At 33.1% G+C, this 17,940-nt stretch overlaps 2 protein-coding genes across 3 annotated transcripts; both read right to left on the reverse strand.

Annotated features, from left to right (window-relative positions):
• Positions 1 to 847: 847 nt before the first annotated feature.
• On the reverse strand, positions 848 to 3,538 carry LOC139515304 (serum paraoxonase/lactonase 3-like). Its single transcript, XM_071304872.1, has 4 exons — positions 3,456 to 3,538; positions 2,645 to 2,726; positions 1,474 to 1,605; positions 848 to 1,018 (listed from the first exon to the last, which is right to left on the reverse strand). Exons 1-4 carry the CDS (start codon positions 3,536 to 3,538, stop codon positions 848 to 850), a joined length of 468 nt encoding a protein of 155 aa, XP_071160973.1.
• On the reverse strand, positions 2,645 to 16,103 carry LOC139516736 (serum paraoxonase/arylesterase 1-like). Of its 2 annotated transcripts, none has more exons than XM_071307018.1 (7): positions 15,980 to 16,103; positions 14,547 to 14,617; positions 8,535 to 8,590; positions 5,416 to 5,602; positions 4,520 to 4,643; positions 3,456 to 3,656; positions 2,645 to 2,726 (listed from the first exon to the last, which is right to left on the reverse strand). In XM_071307018.1, the coding sequence occupies exons 1-6, from the start codon at positions 16,042 to 16,044 to the stop codon at positions 3,554 to 3,556; spliced, it is 606 nt and encodes a 201-aa protein (XP_071163119.1). In that variant the 5' UTR covers positions 16,045 to 16,103; the 3' UTR covers positions 2,645 to 2,726; positions 3,456 to 3,553. The 2 variants fall into 2 exon arrangements, with proteins under 2 accessions (XP_071163119.1, XP_071163118.1); XM_071307017.1 differs by lacking the exon at positions 8,535 to 8,590 and adding an exon at positions 13,456 to 13,511.
• Positions 16,104 to 17,940: the final 1,837 nt, after the last annotated feature.

Consider the following 17,940-nt stretch of genomic DNA (forward strand, 5'->3'; position numbering starts at 1 on the left):
TCCTTATTATCTGAAAAGGTTTCTTGAAATTCTGTTGTGTGGTTTGAGAGGAGTTGCGATGACAAACTGTTGCAGTAGTACATTAAAGTCAATAAGTTCAAAGGGGCGTAACTCCTAGAAAAAAAATTGAATCGCAATTTCCCGTCGATATGCACAACTACATAGTATGTCCTTATTATCTGAAAAGGTTTCGTGAAATTCTGTTGTGTGGTTTGAGAGGAGTTGCGATGACAAACTGTTGCAGTAGTACATTAAAGTAAATAAGTTCAAAGGGGCGTAACTCCTAAAAAAAAATTGAATCGCAATTTCCCGTCGATATGCACAACTACATAGTATGTCCTTATTATCTGAAAAGGTTTCTTGAAATTCTGTTGTGTGGTTTGAGAGGAGTTGCGATGACAAACTGTTGTAGTAGTACATTAAAGTAAATAAGTTCAAAGGGGCGTAACTCCTAGAAAAAAAATTGAATCGCAATTTCCCGTCGATATGCACAACTACATAGTATGTCCTTATTATCTGAAAAGGTTTCGTGAAATTCTGTTGTGTGGTTTGAGAGGAGTTGCGATGACAAGAAACAGGACTGACGGACGGACGGACGGACGGGTCAAAAACATTATACCCTCCGCAACTTCGTTGCGTGGGGTATAATAAAAATGGGATATATCAAAGTATATTGTTTAATAAAGACGTTCTAAGCTTTTGCAAATCATGTCCTATACTTTATTCTACTAATGCTTTTGCAAATACTGAACATTTCAGTTAGAAAACGGAATTACTTTTTAGATAATCTTGTCACACTAGACCTACTTTTTATTCATGAGTTGCATGTATAAATAAAACATCACACTCAATCAATCCAACGTACTTCACAATACATTAACTTGTGGAGCACTGTTCCTACTAACATGGCGTCATTATACAAGGAGGCCACTGATGATCCATACAATGTATGACCATCATCAGCAAAAACTTCTGTCATCTTCGTCACAGCACCATCTTTCATGTGAAGTTTAATTACCTGAATAAATTAATCATTACTTGGATTATTCAGTACAAATGTATTGTGTATATAAGGCATTAAGAAAGTGATTAAACAGTGAATTCATAGAATTTTTCAAATGATTGAAATATATTGATTATCCCCAAGATTAATGGTCTGTGATTTTCATTTGTAAAATAATTAGTTTGGTTTTTGTAATATTGGTCTTACTTATCTAATCTCATGGCAATGAAAAGAGCTGGTTTTGTAAAGACACTTGACTTATTTTAGACTGCATGTTGTATTTAAGTATTGTGTGTTCTTTGGTTAAAATATCTGATTGATATTTAAGTTACTTCCTCTTTATTTCATATCACTGTATTTCCTGAACATTATATGCTATTCAGATGTGTTCTGATTTTTCATGTTGTTTTGCGCAAGTGATTTCCAGGTATTGAAAGTATTTCAGTGACTTTCAACACACTTAATACTACCTGTGAAGGAGCTGGTGTTTCTGGGTTATCCATATGTCCCATAGCTTGCCATATTATTGGATGAGTACCAAATAGAACATTGCCATCTTTATCTAAAGTTGGGTTGTCAATTGCTGTTTTAACGTTAAATTCCTGAAAACAAAACATTTATAATATATTCAAGAAATAATGCATATGCAGACACATTAATTTATTCACATTCATTATTTTTTATGTATTTTTAAACAAGAATAAATATCCAAGGGAACACCATGCCCCACTCATAGTTTAAACTGGTGTGACTGTAACAATTTAACTTAAACCAAAACTTGAACATGATATTGTAGGAATAGAGGGATCCACAGACAGGTGTTTGGAATTTTAAAACTTTCATTTGGTCTGTCCCCATCAACCTAACCGTGTTGTTTTAAAAGTTAAAATACCCTGTGAACACTATATACATTAAACTGAAGTTGACAAGAACAATTTCTTGAGGGCAATTGAAACCAATTTTCTTCATCTATTTATTTTACTTACATTTTTATGGATATCTATTCCTACAGAAATATGACTTCTTGTGTCAAATGCCAAATATGAATAAAATCATAGAAAATGTGTTTTTTTTCAAACCATGTAAAAAATCATTCATATTTAAAATGTTGTACAACTCAAGGTGACAAACAGTGTACAATATCATTATATTCAGATAAATAAAGGCAACAGTAGTATACTGCTGTTCGAAATTCATAAATTGATTGAGAAAAGAACAAATCCGGGTTACAAACTAACGCTGAGGGAAACACATCAAATATAATTGACAGAAAAACAACATTAAAATGTAACACACACAGAAACGAACTATAAAATGACAATGGCCATTTTCCTGACATGGTACTGGACATTTTAATAAAAAAAAAATGGTGGGTTGAACCTGGTTTTGTGGCATGCTAAACCTCCCGCTTTTATGGCAATGTTAAATATAACATTAAAATGACAACATTACATGTTAGGACTTCAATACAAATAAATAGGAGAACATATAGTACAGAGAAACACACAAATAATAGCTAACAGATAAGTCATTGATCAGGTGACAAACAGTCAATAATATCAGTATATTCAGATAAGTCATTGATCATTTGACCAATCTGAAAGTCATTGATCATGTGACCAATCTGAAAGAATCTAGTACCTGGTATCTACTAAGTGTTCCATTCTTCTGTCTTGTAAAAGTATGAAATTTCTGAGGGATTGTTTCTCCTGTGTACAAATACCTAAAAGAAAAACAAATTTGGAAAATAATCATTTTGAATCATAAAAAAAAACAGTTGAAAATGCATCTTTTCCGGATATATCTGTTTGACGTTGCAAAAATATTATTTTATGTTAGCAACGTCATAAACTCCCCTGTAACTGTTTCTTATACTCTTTATTGATACAGTTACATCACTTGATAATTCTAATCTATTATCCAGTAAAATTATAGTCAAACCGGCTTAAGAGACCACCTGTATTAAGCAAAAACATGTGTTATTATAATACCATTAACTTTAGGTCCCTCTGCAGTGCCTTAAATATAAATCTAAGCTCACTCACAGTATTAAAAGACCACTTGTCTTATGAAACCATTTTTTTGTTCTCCCTTAAGGTCACAGGTACCAAATACCTTGACTAATACTAATTTGGCTTGTTGAGTCTTGACAAAGTTTTGACAAAATATTAACTTGATCCTTTAATTTAAAATATAACAAAAAATTAAAAACTTGAACCACACACTTTATTAAGAAATGTTTCCTGGATACATAGCAGTTTGACAAAGACTAGTTTTGATCAATCAGTAGCTTAATACTTCCTCAACAATAGATTGTTATTAATACATTCAGCTAATTTTTACAGAATTATCTCCCTGTAGTGGTATGTCCCACCTTTAGTGGTTTCTTCAAACAGATTTAACTGAATATACATGTATTATCATCAAAATTAAAAAAACATGTATTTCTTACTGTTGATCATGTGATAAAATCAGACCATTTAAAGTAAAAAATCCTTCATCTTGTTTGTGGTATGCTTTCCCGTCATAATACATCAGATTTCCATAGGCTTATGGTAGGACCGCCTCTAATACGTGAAAAAGTCCACTCTTATAGTAGGCAAAATTTGTGAAGTAAAAACTATATTCACTGTCCATTGCTACATCATTTACCCTGTAATAAAATTTAAATAAAATTGAGAATGGAAATGCGGGAATGTGTAAAAGATACATCAGTCCGACCAAAGAGCAAATAACAGCTGAAGGCTACCAATGGGTCTTCAATGCAGCAAGGAAATCCCGCACCCGGAGGCGTGCTTCACTTTGCCACTAGCCAAAATGTATGCTAGTTCAGTGAAAGGATATATACCATAATCTAATGTTAACATTGACCTATAATGGTTTGGATGGAGAGTTGTCTCATTGGCACTCATACCACATCTTCCTATATTTATTTAAATTGAAATATAATTCATAGCAGTTTGAAGTTTGGATCTTTTAATGTACAATAAGGGCATCACCAATTAATTCCAAATCATGACATTAATTTCTAAAGTAAATGGGTATATTTGCATGAACAGTTGCATTTAAAATACACTGTTCATTTATTCAGCGCTTACAGGAAAATTGGATTTCCAGCATCAATACAACTTTGTTTTCTTTTTATTGTGGTAAATAAAAGGAAAATGAATCCCGTTTATTTCTCATGCAATAGATGAAGGGATGTCAGGAAGGATTTTCTATTTGATAACGCCTACATTTTTTTTTTACTATAAACAAGAAGATTGGGTATTATTGCCAATGAGACAACTGTCCACAAGAAACCAACATGACGCAGATAGTCCATCAAGCATATAGATGATAAATTCTTGAATGCCCAAGGCATAAATGTTTTAGTCCCAAACGAAGGGCTTGTGGATTTTTTAACCCATCGGAAACATGTCTCTGTAAATAATGCCCTTATTTCCCAACAATAATAATTATAACTGAATTTAATAATGGAACTGTTTTATCTTTCAAGTGATTAAAAATACTTACATATGTATAGTTGGGTCTCTGTAAGTGTGTACATGCTTCAGCTGTTTATCTTTAGCTATAAACAGGAACTTTTCTATAGTATCTCCTGCTGATCCATGATTTACCACCATAACTGCCACTTTATCTTTAAACACATAAAGATTAACAATATAAATATTTTCCGGTTGATCTTGACATATTGTATGTACTCTAGTCTAGTTAATCACCGAAGTTTATCTGTTGTCATTTTGCAGTCCATGTTATATTGTGTTGGTAAGTTGGTGTTTCATTGCTGCTAATACAGCTCCATCGTTTGTCCATACAATGAAATACATTTAAATGATGGAACTGTACAACTCAAAGTAAAGAAACAGTATGTGGTTCCTGTTTACAAAACACTTTTTTATAAGTGACGTGCAAGATCTACCATTTTCCTTTTTTGTGTTCAGTTGCAGCAATATATTAAATCTTTATCAAATGTAAATCCTTAATTATGGCATAGAGAAATTTTGCTAATATCAATTTTTTTAACTGCCCAAATTAGTATCACATTATATGCATTTATACCACATAATAAAGCACATCTATTACTATTAATACCAGAAACAACTTATTTTTGAATCGAAGAACATGGAATCATTTGAATGACAATGAAAGCCCTATTCCTTAGCAAAAACAATTTTTCAGTCCTTAATGTAAACACTGTTAGTTTCTGTGACAATTCTTAAGCCATTTTCAATTTGGTAAAATGTCAGACTTTTATGATTTTATAATGCACATTTGTAAGTTTTCTTCTGACATGTTACTTAAATAAAGTGCAGTGCCAGAAGTAATTCATTGAATATTATAGCAGTTAAATCAGACTCTACCACTAAATTGAACAGCAAATCTACGATTTAGATCTTTACAAAGTTTACCTTTGTCTTTCCACAAACTAATGCCACCAGGACCAAAATCAGAATGATTAAACTGGTCTCCTACAATTGTCAGTTCTTCTATGCCTTTATCTGGTTGATTAAAATCAAACAAATATATTCTTCCTTTTCCATTGTGCTTCTTACGGTGTTCAGAAACTGTAGAAGAAGCTATTGGCATAACAAGGCCCTAAAAAACAGCGGTATTATTAATGAAGAGCGAGTATTTCATACTTATTGAAATTAATTCATTCCAACTATAAAATGGCACCAACTTGTACCTTCTCGTTTAATTTTCTCAAAATTTCAAACTTCAATCAATTTGATTATATGCATTTTCACATTTGAGTCCAATTTAAAACCATGTCAAACATATACCTGATATTTTTCCATTTTCAAAACCTGTTTTGTGAGAATATTTCATTCCTTCTTTCTGATTTATCTGCTGTATTGTTTCCCTGTTTGAGCTTATATCAGCTTTTTTATCAAGTGTTTTTCTTTTACAATATAATGCCTAAATATGCAAAAGCAGTGAGTTTTACTTATGTTAATTTGGAATGAGTCCACTACATTTTGTTCCTGTACCAAGTTAGGCTATCAGCACCAAGTGTTGTCTCCATGTCTCATCACCAATTCCTGTAATCAATATTAGTGAACCAAGGGCAATAACTCGGGGCAATACTATACTTACTGATGTAATAAGTGTTATACCATTGGTTAATATCTCCATGTCCTCATATCCAATTCCTGTAATCAATGTGAACCAAGGGCATTAACTCAGGGTAATACAATACCTACTAATGTTATCAGTGTTAAACCATTAGGTATTGTCGCCATGTCCTCATATTCAATTCCTGTAATCAATCAATGTGAAACAAGGGCAATAACTCATATACCGCTAGGTAATGTCTTCATGTCCTCGTATCCAATTCTTGTATCAATCTATGTGAACCAAGGGCAATAACTTAGGACAATACTATACTTCCTGATGTAATAAGTGTTAAACCACTAGGTAATGTCTCCATGTCCTCATATACAATTCCTGAAATCAATGTGAATCAAGGGCAATAACTCAGATCAATACAATACCTACTGATGTAATAAGTGTTAAACAATTAGGTAATTTCACCATGTCTCATATCCAATTCCTGTAATCAATGTGAACCAAGGGCAATTACTCAGGGCAATACTATACTTACTGATGTAACAAGTGTTATACCATTGGTTAATATCTCCATGTCCTCATATCCAATTCCTGTAATCAATGTAAACCAAGGACATTAACTCAGGGCAATACTATACCTACTGATGTTATAAGTGTTAGACCATTAGGTATTGTCGCCATGTCCTCATATGCAATTCCTGTAATCAATCAATGTGAAACAAGGACAATAACTCATATACTGTTAGGTAATGTTTCCATGTCCTCATATCCAATTCCTGTATCAATCTATGTGAACCAGGGGCAATAACTTAGGACAATACTATACTTCCTGGTGTAATGAGTGTTAAACCATTAGGTAATGTCTCCATGTCTTCATATACAATTCCTTAAATCAATGTGAATCAAGGGCAATAACTTAGATCAATACAATACCTACTGATGTAATAAGTGTTAAACAATTAGTTAATTTCTCCATGTCTCATATTCAATTCCTGTAATCAATGTGAACCAAGGGCAATAACTCAGGGCAATACTATACTTACTGATGTAACAAGTGTTATACCATTGGTTAATATCTCCATGTCCTCATATCCAATTCCTGTAATCAATGTAAACCAAGGGCATTAACTCAGGGCAATACTATACCTACTGATGTTATAAGTGTTAAACCATAAGGTATTGTTGTCATGTCCTCATATCCAATTCCTGTAATCAATCAATGTTTAAACAAGGGCAATAACTCATATACCGTTAGGTAATGTCTCCATGTCCTCATATCCAATTCCTGTATCAATCTATGTGAACCAAGGGCAATACTTAGGACAATACTATACTTCCTGGTGTAATGAGTGTTAAACCATTAGGTAATGTCTCCATGTCCTCATATACAATTCCTGAAATCAATGTGAACCAAGGGCAATAACTCAGATCAATACAATACCTACTGATGTAATAAGTGTTAAACAATTAGGTAATTTCTCCATGTCTCATATCCAATTCCTGTAATCAATGTGAACCAAGGGCAATAACTCAGGGCAATACTATACTTACTGATGTAACAAGTGTTATACCATTGGTTAATATCTCCATGTCCTCATATCCAATTCCTGTAATCAATGTAAACCAAGGGCATTAACTCAGGGCAATACTATACCTACTGATGTTATAAGTGTTAAACCATTAGGTAATGTCGCCATGTCCTCATATCCAATTCCTGTAATCAATCAATGTGAAACAAGGACAATAACTCATATACCGTTAGGTAATGTCTCCATGTCCTCATATCCAATTCCTATAATCATTGTGAACCAAGGACAGTAACTCAGGGCAATACTATCCTTACTGATGTAATAATTGTTAAACCATTAGGTAATGTCTCCATGTCCTCATATCCAATTCCTGTAATCAATGTAAACCAAGGGCATTAACTCAGGGCAATACTATACCTACTGATGTTATAAGTGTTAAACCATAAGGTATTGTTGTCATGTCCTCATATCCAATTCCTGTAATCAATCAATGTTTAAACAAGGGCAATAACTCATATACCGTTAGGTAATGTCTCCATGTCCTCATATCCAATTCCTGTATCAATCTATGTGAACCAAGGGCAATACTTAGGACAATACTATACTTCCTGGTGTAATGAGTGTTAAACCATTAGGTAATGTCTCCATGTCCTCATATACAATTCCTGAAATCAATGTGAACCAAGGGCAATAACTCAGATCAATACAATACCTACTGATGTAATAAGTGTTAAACAATTAGGTAATTTCTCCATGTCTCATATCCAATTCCTGTAATCAATGTGAACCAAGGGCAATAACTCAGGGCAATACTATACTTACTGATGTAACAAGTGTTATACCATTGGTTAATATCTCCATGTCCTCATATCCAATTCCTGTAATCAATGTAAACCAAGGGCATTAACTCAGGGCAATACTATACCTACTGATGTTATAAGTGTTAAACCATTAGGTAATGTCGCCATGTCCTCATATCCAATTCCTGTAATCAATCAATGTGAAACAAGGACAATAACTCATATACCGTTAGGTAATGTCTCCATGTCCTCATATCCAATTCCTATAATCATTGTGAACCAAGGACAGTAACTCAGGGCAATACTATCCTTACTGATGTAATAATTGTTAAACCATTAGGTAATGTCTCCATGTCCTCATATACAATTCCTGAAATCAATGTGAACCAAGGGCAATAACTCAGATCAATACAATACCTACTGATGTAATAAGTGTTAAACAATTAGGTAATGTCTCCATGTCCTCATATCCAATTCCTGTATCAATCTATGTGAACCAAGGGCAATACTTAGGACAATACTATACTTCCTGGTGTAATGAGTGTTAAACCATTAGGTAATGTCTCCATGTCCTCATATACAATTCCTGAAATCAATGTGAACCAAGGGCAATAACTCAGATCAATACAATACCTACTGATGTAATAAGTGTTAAACAATTAGGTAATTTCTCCATGTCTCATATCCAATTCCTGTAATCAATGTGAACCAAGGGCAATAACTCAGGGCAATACTATACTTACTGATGTAACAAGTGTTATACCATTGGTTAATATCTCCATGTCCTCATATCCAATTCCTGTAATCAATGTAAACCAAGGGCATTAACTCAGGGCAATACTATACCTACTGATGTTATAAGTGTTAAACCATTAGGTAATGTCGCCATGTCCTCATATCCAATTCCTGTAATCAATCAATGTGAAACAAGGACAATAACTCATATACCGTTAGGTAATGTCTCCATGTCCTCATATCCAATTCCTATAATCATTGTGAACCAAGGACAGTAACTCAGGGCAATACTATCCTTACTGATGTAATAATTGTTAAACCATTAGGTAATGTCTCCATGTCCTCATATACAATTCCTGAAATCAATGTGAACCAAGGGCAATAACTCAGATCAATACAATACCTACTGATGTAATAAGTGTTAAACAATTAGGTAATTTTTCCATGTCTCATATCCAATTCCTGTAATCAATGTGAACCAAGGGCAATAACTCAGGGCAATACTATACTTACTGATGTAACAAGTGTTATACCATTGGTTAATATCTCCATGTCCTCATATCCAATTCCTGTAATCAATGTAAACCAAGGGCATTAACTCAGGGCAATACTATACCTACTGATGTTATAAGTGTTAAACAATTAGGTAATTTCTCCATGTCTCATATCCAATTCCTGTAATCAATGTGAACTAAGGGCAATAACTCAGGGCAATACTATACTTACTGATGTAAGAAGTGTTATACCATTGGTTAATATCTCCAGGTCCTCATATCCAATTCCTGTAATTAATGTAAACCAAGGGCATTAACTCAGGGCAATACTATACATACTGATGTTATAAGTGTTAAACCATTAGGTATTGTCGCCATGTCCTCATATCCAATTCCTGTAATCAATCAATGTGAAACAAGGGCAATAACTCATATACCTTTAGGTAATGTCTCCATGTCCTCATATCCAATTCCTGTATCAATCTATGTGAACCAAGGGCAATAACTTAGGACAATATTATACTTCCTGGTGTAATGAGTGTTAAACCATTAGGTAATGTCTCCATGTCCTCATATACAATTCCTTAAATCAATGTGAACCAAGGGCAATAACTCAGATCAATACAATACCTACTGATGTAATAAGTGTTAAACAATTAGGTAATTTCTCCATGTCTCATATCCAATTCCTGTAATCAATGTGAACTAAGGGCAATAACTCAGGGCAAAACTATACTTACTGATGTAACAAGTATTATACCATTGGTTAATATCTCCATGTCCTCATATCCAATTCCTGTAATCAATGTAAACCAAGGACATTAACTCAGGGCAATACTATACCTACTGATGTTATAAGTGTTAAACATTTAGGTAATTTCTCCATGTCTCATATCCAATTCCTGTAATCAATGTTTACCAAGGGCAATAACTCAGGGCAATACTATACTTACTGATGTAACAAGTGTTAAACCATTAGGTAATGTCTCCATGTCCTCATATACAATTCCTTAAATCAATGTGAATCAAGGGCAATAACTCAGGGCAATACTATACCTACTGATGTTATAAGTGTTAAACCATTAGGTATTGTCGTCATGTCCTCATATCCAATTCCTGTAATCAATCAATGTGAAACAAGGGCAATAACTCATATACCGTAAAGTAATGTCTCCATGTCCTCATATCCAATTCCTGTATCAATCTATGTGAACCAAGGACAATAACTTAGGACAATACTATACTTCCTGGTGTAATGAGTGTTAAACCATTAGGTAATGTCTCCATGTCCTCATATACAATTCCTGAAAGCAATGTGAATCAAGGGCAATAACTCAGATCAATACAATACCTACTGATGTAATAAGTGTTAAACAATTAGGTAATTTCTCCATGTCTCATATCCAATTCCTGTAATCAATGTGAACTAAGGGCAATAACTCAGGGCAATACTATACTTACTGATGTAACAAGTGTTATACCATTGGTTAATATCTCCATGTCCTCATATCCAATTCCTGTAATCAATGTAAACCAAGGGCATTAACTCAGGGCATTACTATACCTACTGATGTTATAAGTGCTAGACCATTAGGTATTGTCGTCATGTCCTCATATCCAATTCCTGTAATCAATCAATGTGAAACAAGGGCAATAACTCATATACTGTTGATAATGTCTCCTTGTCCTCATATCCAATTCATGTATCAATCTATGTGAACCAAGGACAATAACTAAGAACAATACTATACTTCCTGTTGTAATGAGTGTTAAACCATTCGGTAATGTCTCCATGTCCTCATATACAATTCCTTAAATCAATGTGAATCAAGGGCAATAACTCAGATCAATACAATACCTACTGATGTATAAGTGTTAAACAATTAGTTAATTTCTCCATGTCTCATATTCAATTCCTGTAATCAATGTGAACCAAGGGCAATAACTCAGGGCAATACTATACTTACTGATGTAACAAGTGTTATACCATTGGTTAATATCTCCATGTCCTCATATCCAATTCCTGTAATCAATGTAAACCAAGGGCATTAACTCAGGGCAATACTATACCTACTGATGTTATAAGTGTTAAACCATTAGGTATTGTCGCCATGTCCTCATATCCAATTCCTGTAATCAATCAATGTGAAACAAGGGCAATAACTCATATACCGTTAGGTAATGTCTCCATGTCCTCATATCCAATTCATGTATCAATCTATGTGAACCAGGGGCAATAACTTAGGACAATACTATACTTCCTGGTGTAATGAGTGTTAAACCATTAGGTAATGTCTCCATGTCCTCATATACAATTCCTGAAAGCAATGTGAATCAAGGGCAATAACTCAGATCAATACAATACCTACTGATGTAATAAGTGTTAAACAATTAGGTAATTTCTCCATGTCTCATATCCAATTCCTGTAATCAATGTGAACTAAGGGCAATAACTCAGGGCAATACTATACTTACTGATGTAACAAGTGTTATACCATTGGTTAATATCTCCATGTCCTCATATCCAATTCCTGTAATCAATGTAAACCAAGGGCATTAACTCAGGGCATTACTATACCTACTGATGTTATAAGTGCTAGACCATTAGGTATTGTCGTCATGTCCTCATATCCAATTCCTGTAATCAATCAATGTGAAACAAGGGCAATAACTCATATACCGTTAGGTAATGTCTCCTTGTCCTCATATCCAATTCATGTATCAATCTATGTGAACCAAGGACAATAACTTAGGACAATACTATACTTCCTGTTGTAATGAGTGTTAAACCATTAGGTAGTGTCTCCATGTCCTCATATACAATTCCTTAAATCAATGTGAATCAAGGGCAATAACTCAGATCAATACAATACCTACTGATGTAATAAGTGTTAAACAATTAGTTAATTTCTCCATGTCTCATATTCAATTCCTGTAATCAATGTGAACCAAGGGCAATAACTCAGGGCAATACTATACTTACTGATGTAACAAGTGTTATACCATTGGTTAATATCTCCATGTCCTCATATCCAATTCCTGTAATCAATGTAAACCAAGGGCATTAACTCAGGGCAATACTATACCTACTGATGTTATAAGTGTTAAACCATTAGGTATTGTCGCCATGTCCTCATATCCAATTCCTGTAATCAATCAATGTGAAACAAGGGCAATAACTCATATACCGTTAGGTAATGTCTCCATGTCCTCATATCCAATTCCTATAATCATTGTGAACCAAGGACAGTAACTCAGGGCAATACTATCCTTACTGATGTAATAATTTTTAAACCACTAGGTAATGTCTCCATGTCTCATATCCAATTCCTGTAATCAATGTGAACCAAGGGCAATAACTCATATCAATACTATACCTTCTGATGTAATAAGTGTTAAACCATTATAGGTAATTTCTCCATGTCCTCATATCCAATTCTTGTAATCAGTATATGTGAACCAAGGGCAGTAACTCAGAGCAATACTATACCTACTGATGTTATAAGTGTTAAACCATTAGGTAATGTACCCATGTCCTCTTATCCAATTCCTGTAATCTATGTGAACCAAGGGCAATAACTCAGAGTAATATTATACCTACTAATATAATAAGTGTTAAACCATTAAATAATGTCTCCATGTCCTCATGTCCAATTCCTGTAATACTAATATATGTGAACCAAGGACAATAACTCAGGAAAATACTATACTTATTGATGTAATAAGTGTTAAACCATTGGGTAATGTCTCCATGTCCTCATATCCAATTCCTTAAATCGATGTAAACCAAGGGCAATAACTCAGGGCAATACTATACCTACTGATGTTATAAGTGTTAAACCATTAGGTAATGTCTCCATGTCTTCATATCCAATTCCTGTAATCAAATATAATAATAAGTAAAAATATATATAAGCTGTTTTTAATGGAGCAAAATACCCAATTTCAGAGTAATAGGAAAGAAGTTTAAGATGATTTTGATCATATATTAGATGATAACTGTATTGTAATTAAATTTTGCAGACACAAGTTTCTTTAATTTGTAACTAAAAGTGTTTTGATTCTTAGCTCAAAGAACAAAATTCCAAATAAGATCAATCATAAAAGTATATATATCTTTTTTTGTTACATCTTCTGACATCAGACTCGGACTTCTCTGAATTTTAATGTGCGTATTGTTATGCGTTTACTTTTCTGCATTGGCTAGAGGTATAGGGGGAGGGTTGAGATCTTACAAACATATTTAACCCCCGCTGCATTTTTTCGCCTGTCCCAAGTCAGGAGCCTCTGGCCTTTGTTAGTCAAGTATTATTTTAACTTTTAGTTTCTTGTGTACAATTTGGAGTTTAGTATGGTGTTCATTATCACTGAACCAGTATATATTTGTTTGGGGGCCAGCTGAAGGACGCCTCCGGGTGCGAGAATTTCTCGTTGCATTGAAGACCTATTGGTGACCTTCTACTGTTGTCTGCTCTATGGTCGGGTTGTTGTCTCTCTGACACATTCCCCATTTCCATTGTCAATTTTATATATATCCCATTAGCAGTGTAACATGTTTTGACTTAATAGTTATACACAATTTTGATAAAATTAAAGGATGCTTGAGTTGGTACAGACTGTCAAATAACTACATGTTTGTACATATATGTAATATTTTTACACACCTACCTAAAAACCATCAAAACTTAATAAGTACACATTAATGTCTTTGTCTGAAGTTTATTAAGATTTGATGAATGAATGTCCTAATGCGAAGTTGCACCAAAGTTTTTAAACAAAATCTATGATTCCTATGAAGTTTCAATTTACCAAAATACACAGGAACTTGCATGTAGGTCTTACCTTTTTGCTGAAGCAACTTTGTTTTAAAATAGAATAATGATTTAGTGCATCAATTTGAAAAAAACATTACCTTTTCCATGAACAATTCTGCAGGGTCCGGGTGTATGGTTATACACATGTTTAAAAAGCTCAAGTTTAAGTCTGGAAAAAAACCAAAAGAAACAAATATATTTATGAGAATGTTTTTGTGTGTTTTAACACTGAAAAATAATTATGTACATATTTTGATTATAATTATGCATCTGTTCATGTACCTTATCTGTTTTTCAAAAAAAATATCTATTGATCTCAAATGCTATCATGATTATACTGTTTCATGGAGATATAAATGTCAAATACATTTGAAAAAGCCTTCCTCCCCATCTTTGATCATCCCTGGAGAATTTACTTTTTACCTTGTCCTACTAACATGACTAAACTATACTATTTTTACAAAGGCACATGTTTTTTTTTTATAAACAAGAAGGTTGACTAACCATTGATTATAGGATTCTTCTTGAAAAAGTCACTAGAACTGAGGGCAGGGGACTCTTAAATTTTGATGCTGTTTATATTGTGTATGTTTGATAGGTATGTATATATAGTACTTATTGTGTTAATGTCTGAGGTTAATATGTTGGGCACAAACTGTAGTTATAAAATATGACAATAAAATGTTTGATTTGATTTGATTTGATAATTGAATGCTTCTTTTCATGATTTAATTGGTGTGCAAATTGCATTTACTGAAACCAAAGGAGTAGGTCCGGTAAGGGTCGATTTTGGCCTCAAATTTCAGGTTCATCAAATGAAAGATTTTTGACACTTTTTAAACACTTAAGAGTCTATTTCAATTAATTCAATTAGTTTATGTGACAGATTGTAACTGATTTAGGCATTAAAACGCTCCGATTCTAGCTTAAATATGAAAAATCTATCAAATATGCCAAAAAACGTCACTTTTCAGATGGTTTTTGTCAAAAATGAAAGTGGCCGCATCCGTGTTCATCCTCAACCTTTATATATGGCATGTATTATAATCAAATACAACTTACATTTCAATATTATGAATGAACACGAATGCGGCCACTTTCATTTAAGATGGAAACTGTCTAAAATCAAACTAAAATGCTAAAATTGTGAAGATTTCAGTAATTTAGCACGACTTCATGGTGCTAGTATCCGATATATGTGCATTGTATTGTCAAAAACAGTCCATATTAATGTAGCAGAAGCATTCTACTTTCAAATAAATTGCTAAAAGATTATATTTTCACAATTTTGTAAAACTGCTATATTTTGGGGCCAAAAAGGGGTCTTAGTGAACCTACTCCTTTTGGTCTTAACTTGTAATATAGACACACAATCAACATTTGTTCAAACCTATTATAAACATTGTACAAATTATGTGAAAAGGGAGACAACAAACACAGTGTAAACAGTAAGTATACAAGCAATCTGAGAAACATTGTGGTCAGATCTGACCATTACCTAAGCAGGATTTGTACGCATTTAAAATCTTACAGAAATTTTACAATAAACTGAATTATCAGTAACCCAATAACAGCCGCAATTGCTTTCTTGATCATTGTTACGACCAACAGAGAAATTCAGTCATGGGACATCAGGTATGTTATGTAATGTGAGAAATGGCGGGGAATAAAAGATATATATAACTATCTGATGTGCTGTAAATAGACACAAGTATTAGCTTTATAAAAAGACTTGACTTAAAACCTATCAAAGAGCACTACTAGAAGTGTCAGTGTGTGCAAGTTCTAGTAAACATAGGTTTAGAAGTTCAGTTATAAAGACAGTTTATATTAAACTGAACTGAATCGGCTTTTTTAATATTTGTATTTGAATGTTAAAGTAAAATCTGATATTGTTCTCAGTTTCTATCAAAAACTGGATGAGCAATTCGTGACATGTTTAAAATATTTTACTGACGTCAGAACAGCAGTGAGCAACTCGTTATTTTTTACTTGAATGAAAAAAATGAGGAACAAAACCAGGAACATATATATTAACAGTTAGATATACTGTTCCCAGACAAAACATACTCTTTTAGTGGTTACTATATTAATGTATAAAATACGCATTGCCACCGGCCAAACATGAGCCATAAGAATTATGTTTGAACCAATTATCCCATGTATGGAAAGATGAACTTACTTAAATAGCATGAAATATTTCTGCAAATATAGATATAATGTTTAAAGAATCGATGGTCAATAGTAACGTAGGCATGAGAAGCGAAGACACAGAATTATGAAGAACAACTTAGTGCCTAAAAAGTTAACTGGTGCTTAAATTAATTTTAGGAATCGGCCAGTGGTAAATATAAAGATTATCATGTTTGCAATATACTTACAGAAGCGACGATCATGTGTCAACGGGAAAATATGGATAATAAGCGACTTAATAGGCAGTTCCCAGTCGAAGAAAAATGGTCCAAGAAAAATAGTCACTCTGTGTAAGTGCTTCTGAAATTAAGGAAAGTTCGAAAAGCACAATCGACTGACCAATGAAGAAGCAAAGAAAATCCAACATTCGTATATAATAAAATAGAATAGAATGGAATATTTTTATTTCCCAAATTAAAGGGCCCCCGCATACTGAAGAGCATAAAATCATGCAGATAAATAGATTTACATAATTGGTGAACAACAACAATAATAGCGGCATATAAATATATATTTAGTTATAAGCATTGGTCCGAATCAGAGCCAAAACTCACATATATATTGTGAATAAATAGTGGAGCGGCGGAGAGGACAATTTTAGAAATTTAAATTACCTAAATACCTCATGGGATTTTAATAGCTCATTGGAAAGCTGAAATCCTGTACTTTTTGAAAATATGTGTCGTCAATATCAAATCTGGTACAATAATATCGAAAATCAAGGTCAAAGGTCATCACTTAAAAAAATCCTACTTTTATCTAGAGAAACAATACCATTGATATTTTTCAAAATTAATAATCTATTCAATAAATTATAAGAGTAGTATTATGTAGAAAAACGTTAGTTCATACAAAATCTTTTTCATATTTGCACATGACGTCAGAACAACGTTTTATTTAACTTTTTTAAAGGTAGTCCATGGTACATACGAATTTTAATGCCTAATGGAAAACAGGAACATATTAACATTGATAATTGACATCGACAAATAGCATTTCTTGAATACTTTAATAGTTGAAAAGTTTTCAAAGAGTATCTGAAATGCATAGCTAATAAATCAAACCAAATATGCAGCCATGAAAAAATTCGTTTCAGTTTTCAAGGATTCGACGTGTCACTGAGTTTTCTTAAAATGAATTCAAACTATCTCAATACAAGATACCTTTTTATTTAATATAGTTAATGGAGTTTGATATATTACTCAATTAGTGCAAGCGTGTTGTAGAACAAATTCCTAAAATTGAGACATGACCGTTATGGTATCTATAATGAGTTTATTTTCATACCAAATGAAACGT

Source organism: Mytilus edulis, chromosome 3, assembly GCF_963676685.1.
Source record: "Mytilus edulis chromosome 3, xbMytEdul2.2, whole genome shotgun sequence".
NCBI lineage: Eukaryota > Metazoa > Mollusca > Bivalvia > Mytilida > Mytilidae > Mytilus > Mytilus edulis.

Bases quoted from the DNA above. Each gene is read 5' to 3' on its own strand.
- LOC139515304 (XM_071304872.1), bottom strand. From the start codon at position 3,538: ATGTATTATGACGGGAAAGCATACCACAAACAAGATGAAGGATTTTTT. The intron at 2,727-3,455 runs GTAAGAAATACA...TTTTTCTTTTAG, and splicing joins ATTTTATCACATGATCAACA to GTATTTGTACACAGGAGAAA. The intron at 1,606-2,644 runs GTACTAGATTCT...TTTTGTTTTCAG, and splicing joins GAACACTTAGTAGATACCAG to GAATTTAACGTTAAAACAGC.
- LOC139516736 (XM_071307018.1), bottom strand. From the start codon at position 16,044: ATGATCAAGAAAGCAATTGCGGCTGTTATTGGGTTACTGATAATTCAG. The intron at 8,591-14,546 runs GTAATGTTTTTT...GATTGATTACAG, and splicing joins CAGAATTGTTCATGGAAAAG to GAATTGGATATGAGGACATG. The intron at 3,657-4,519 runs GTAAGTATTTTT...ATTTTATTACAG, and splicing joins AGAGACCCAACTATACATAT to GGTAAATGATGTAGCAATGG.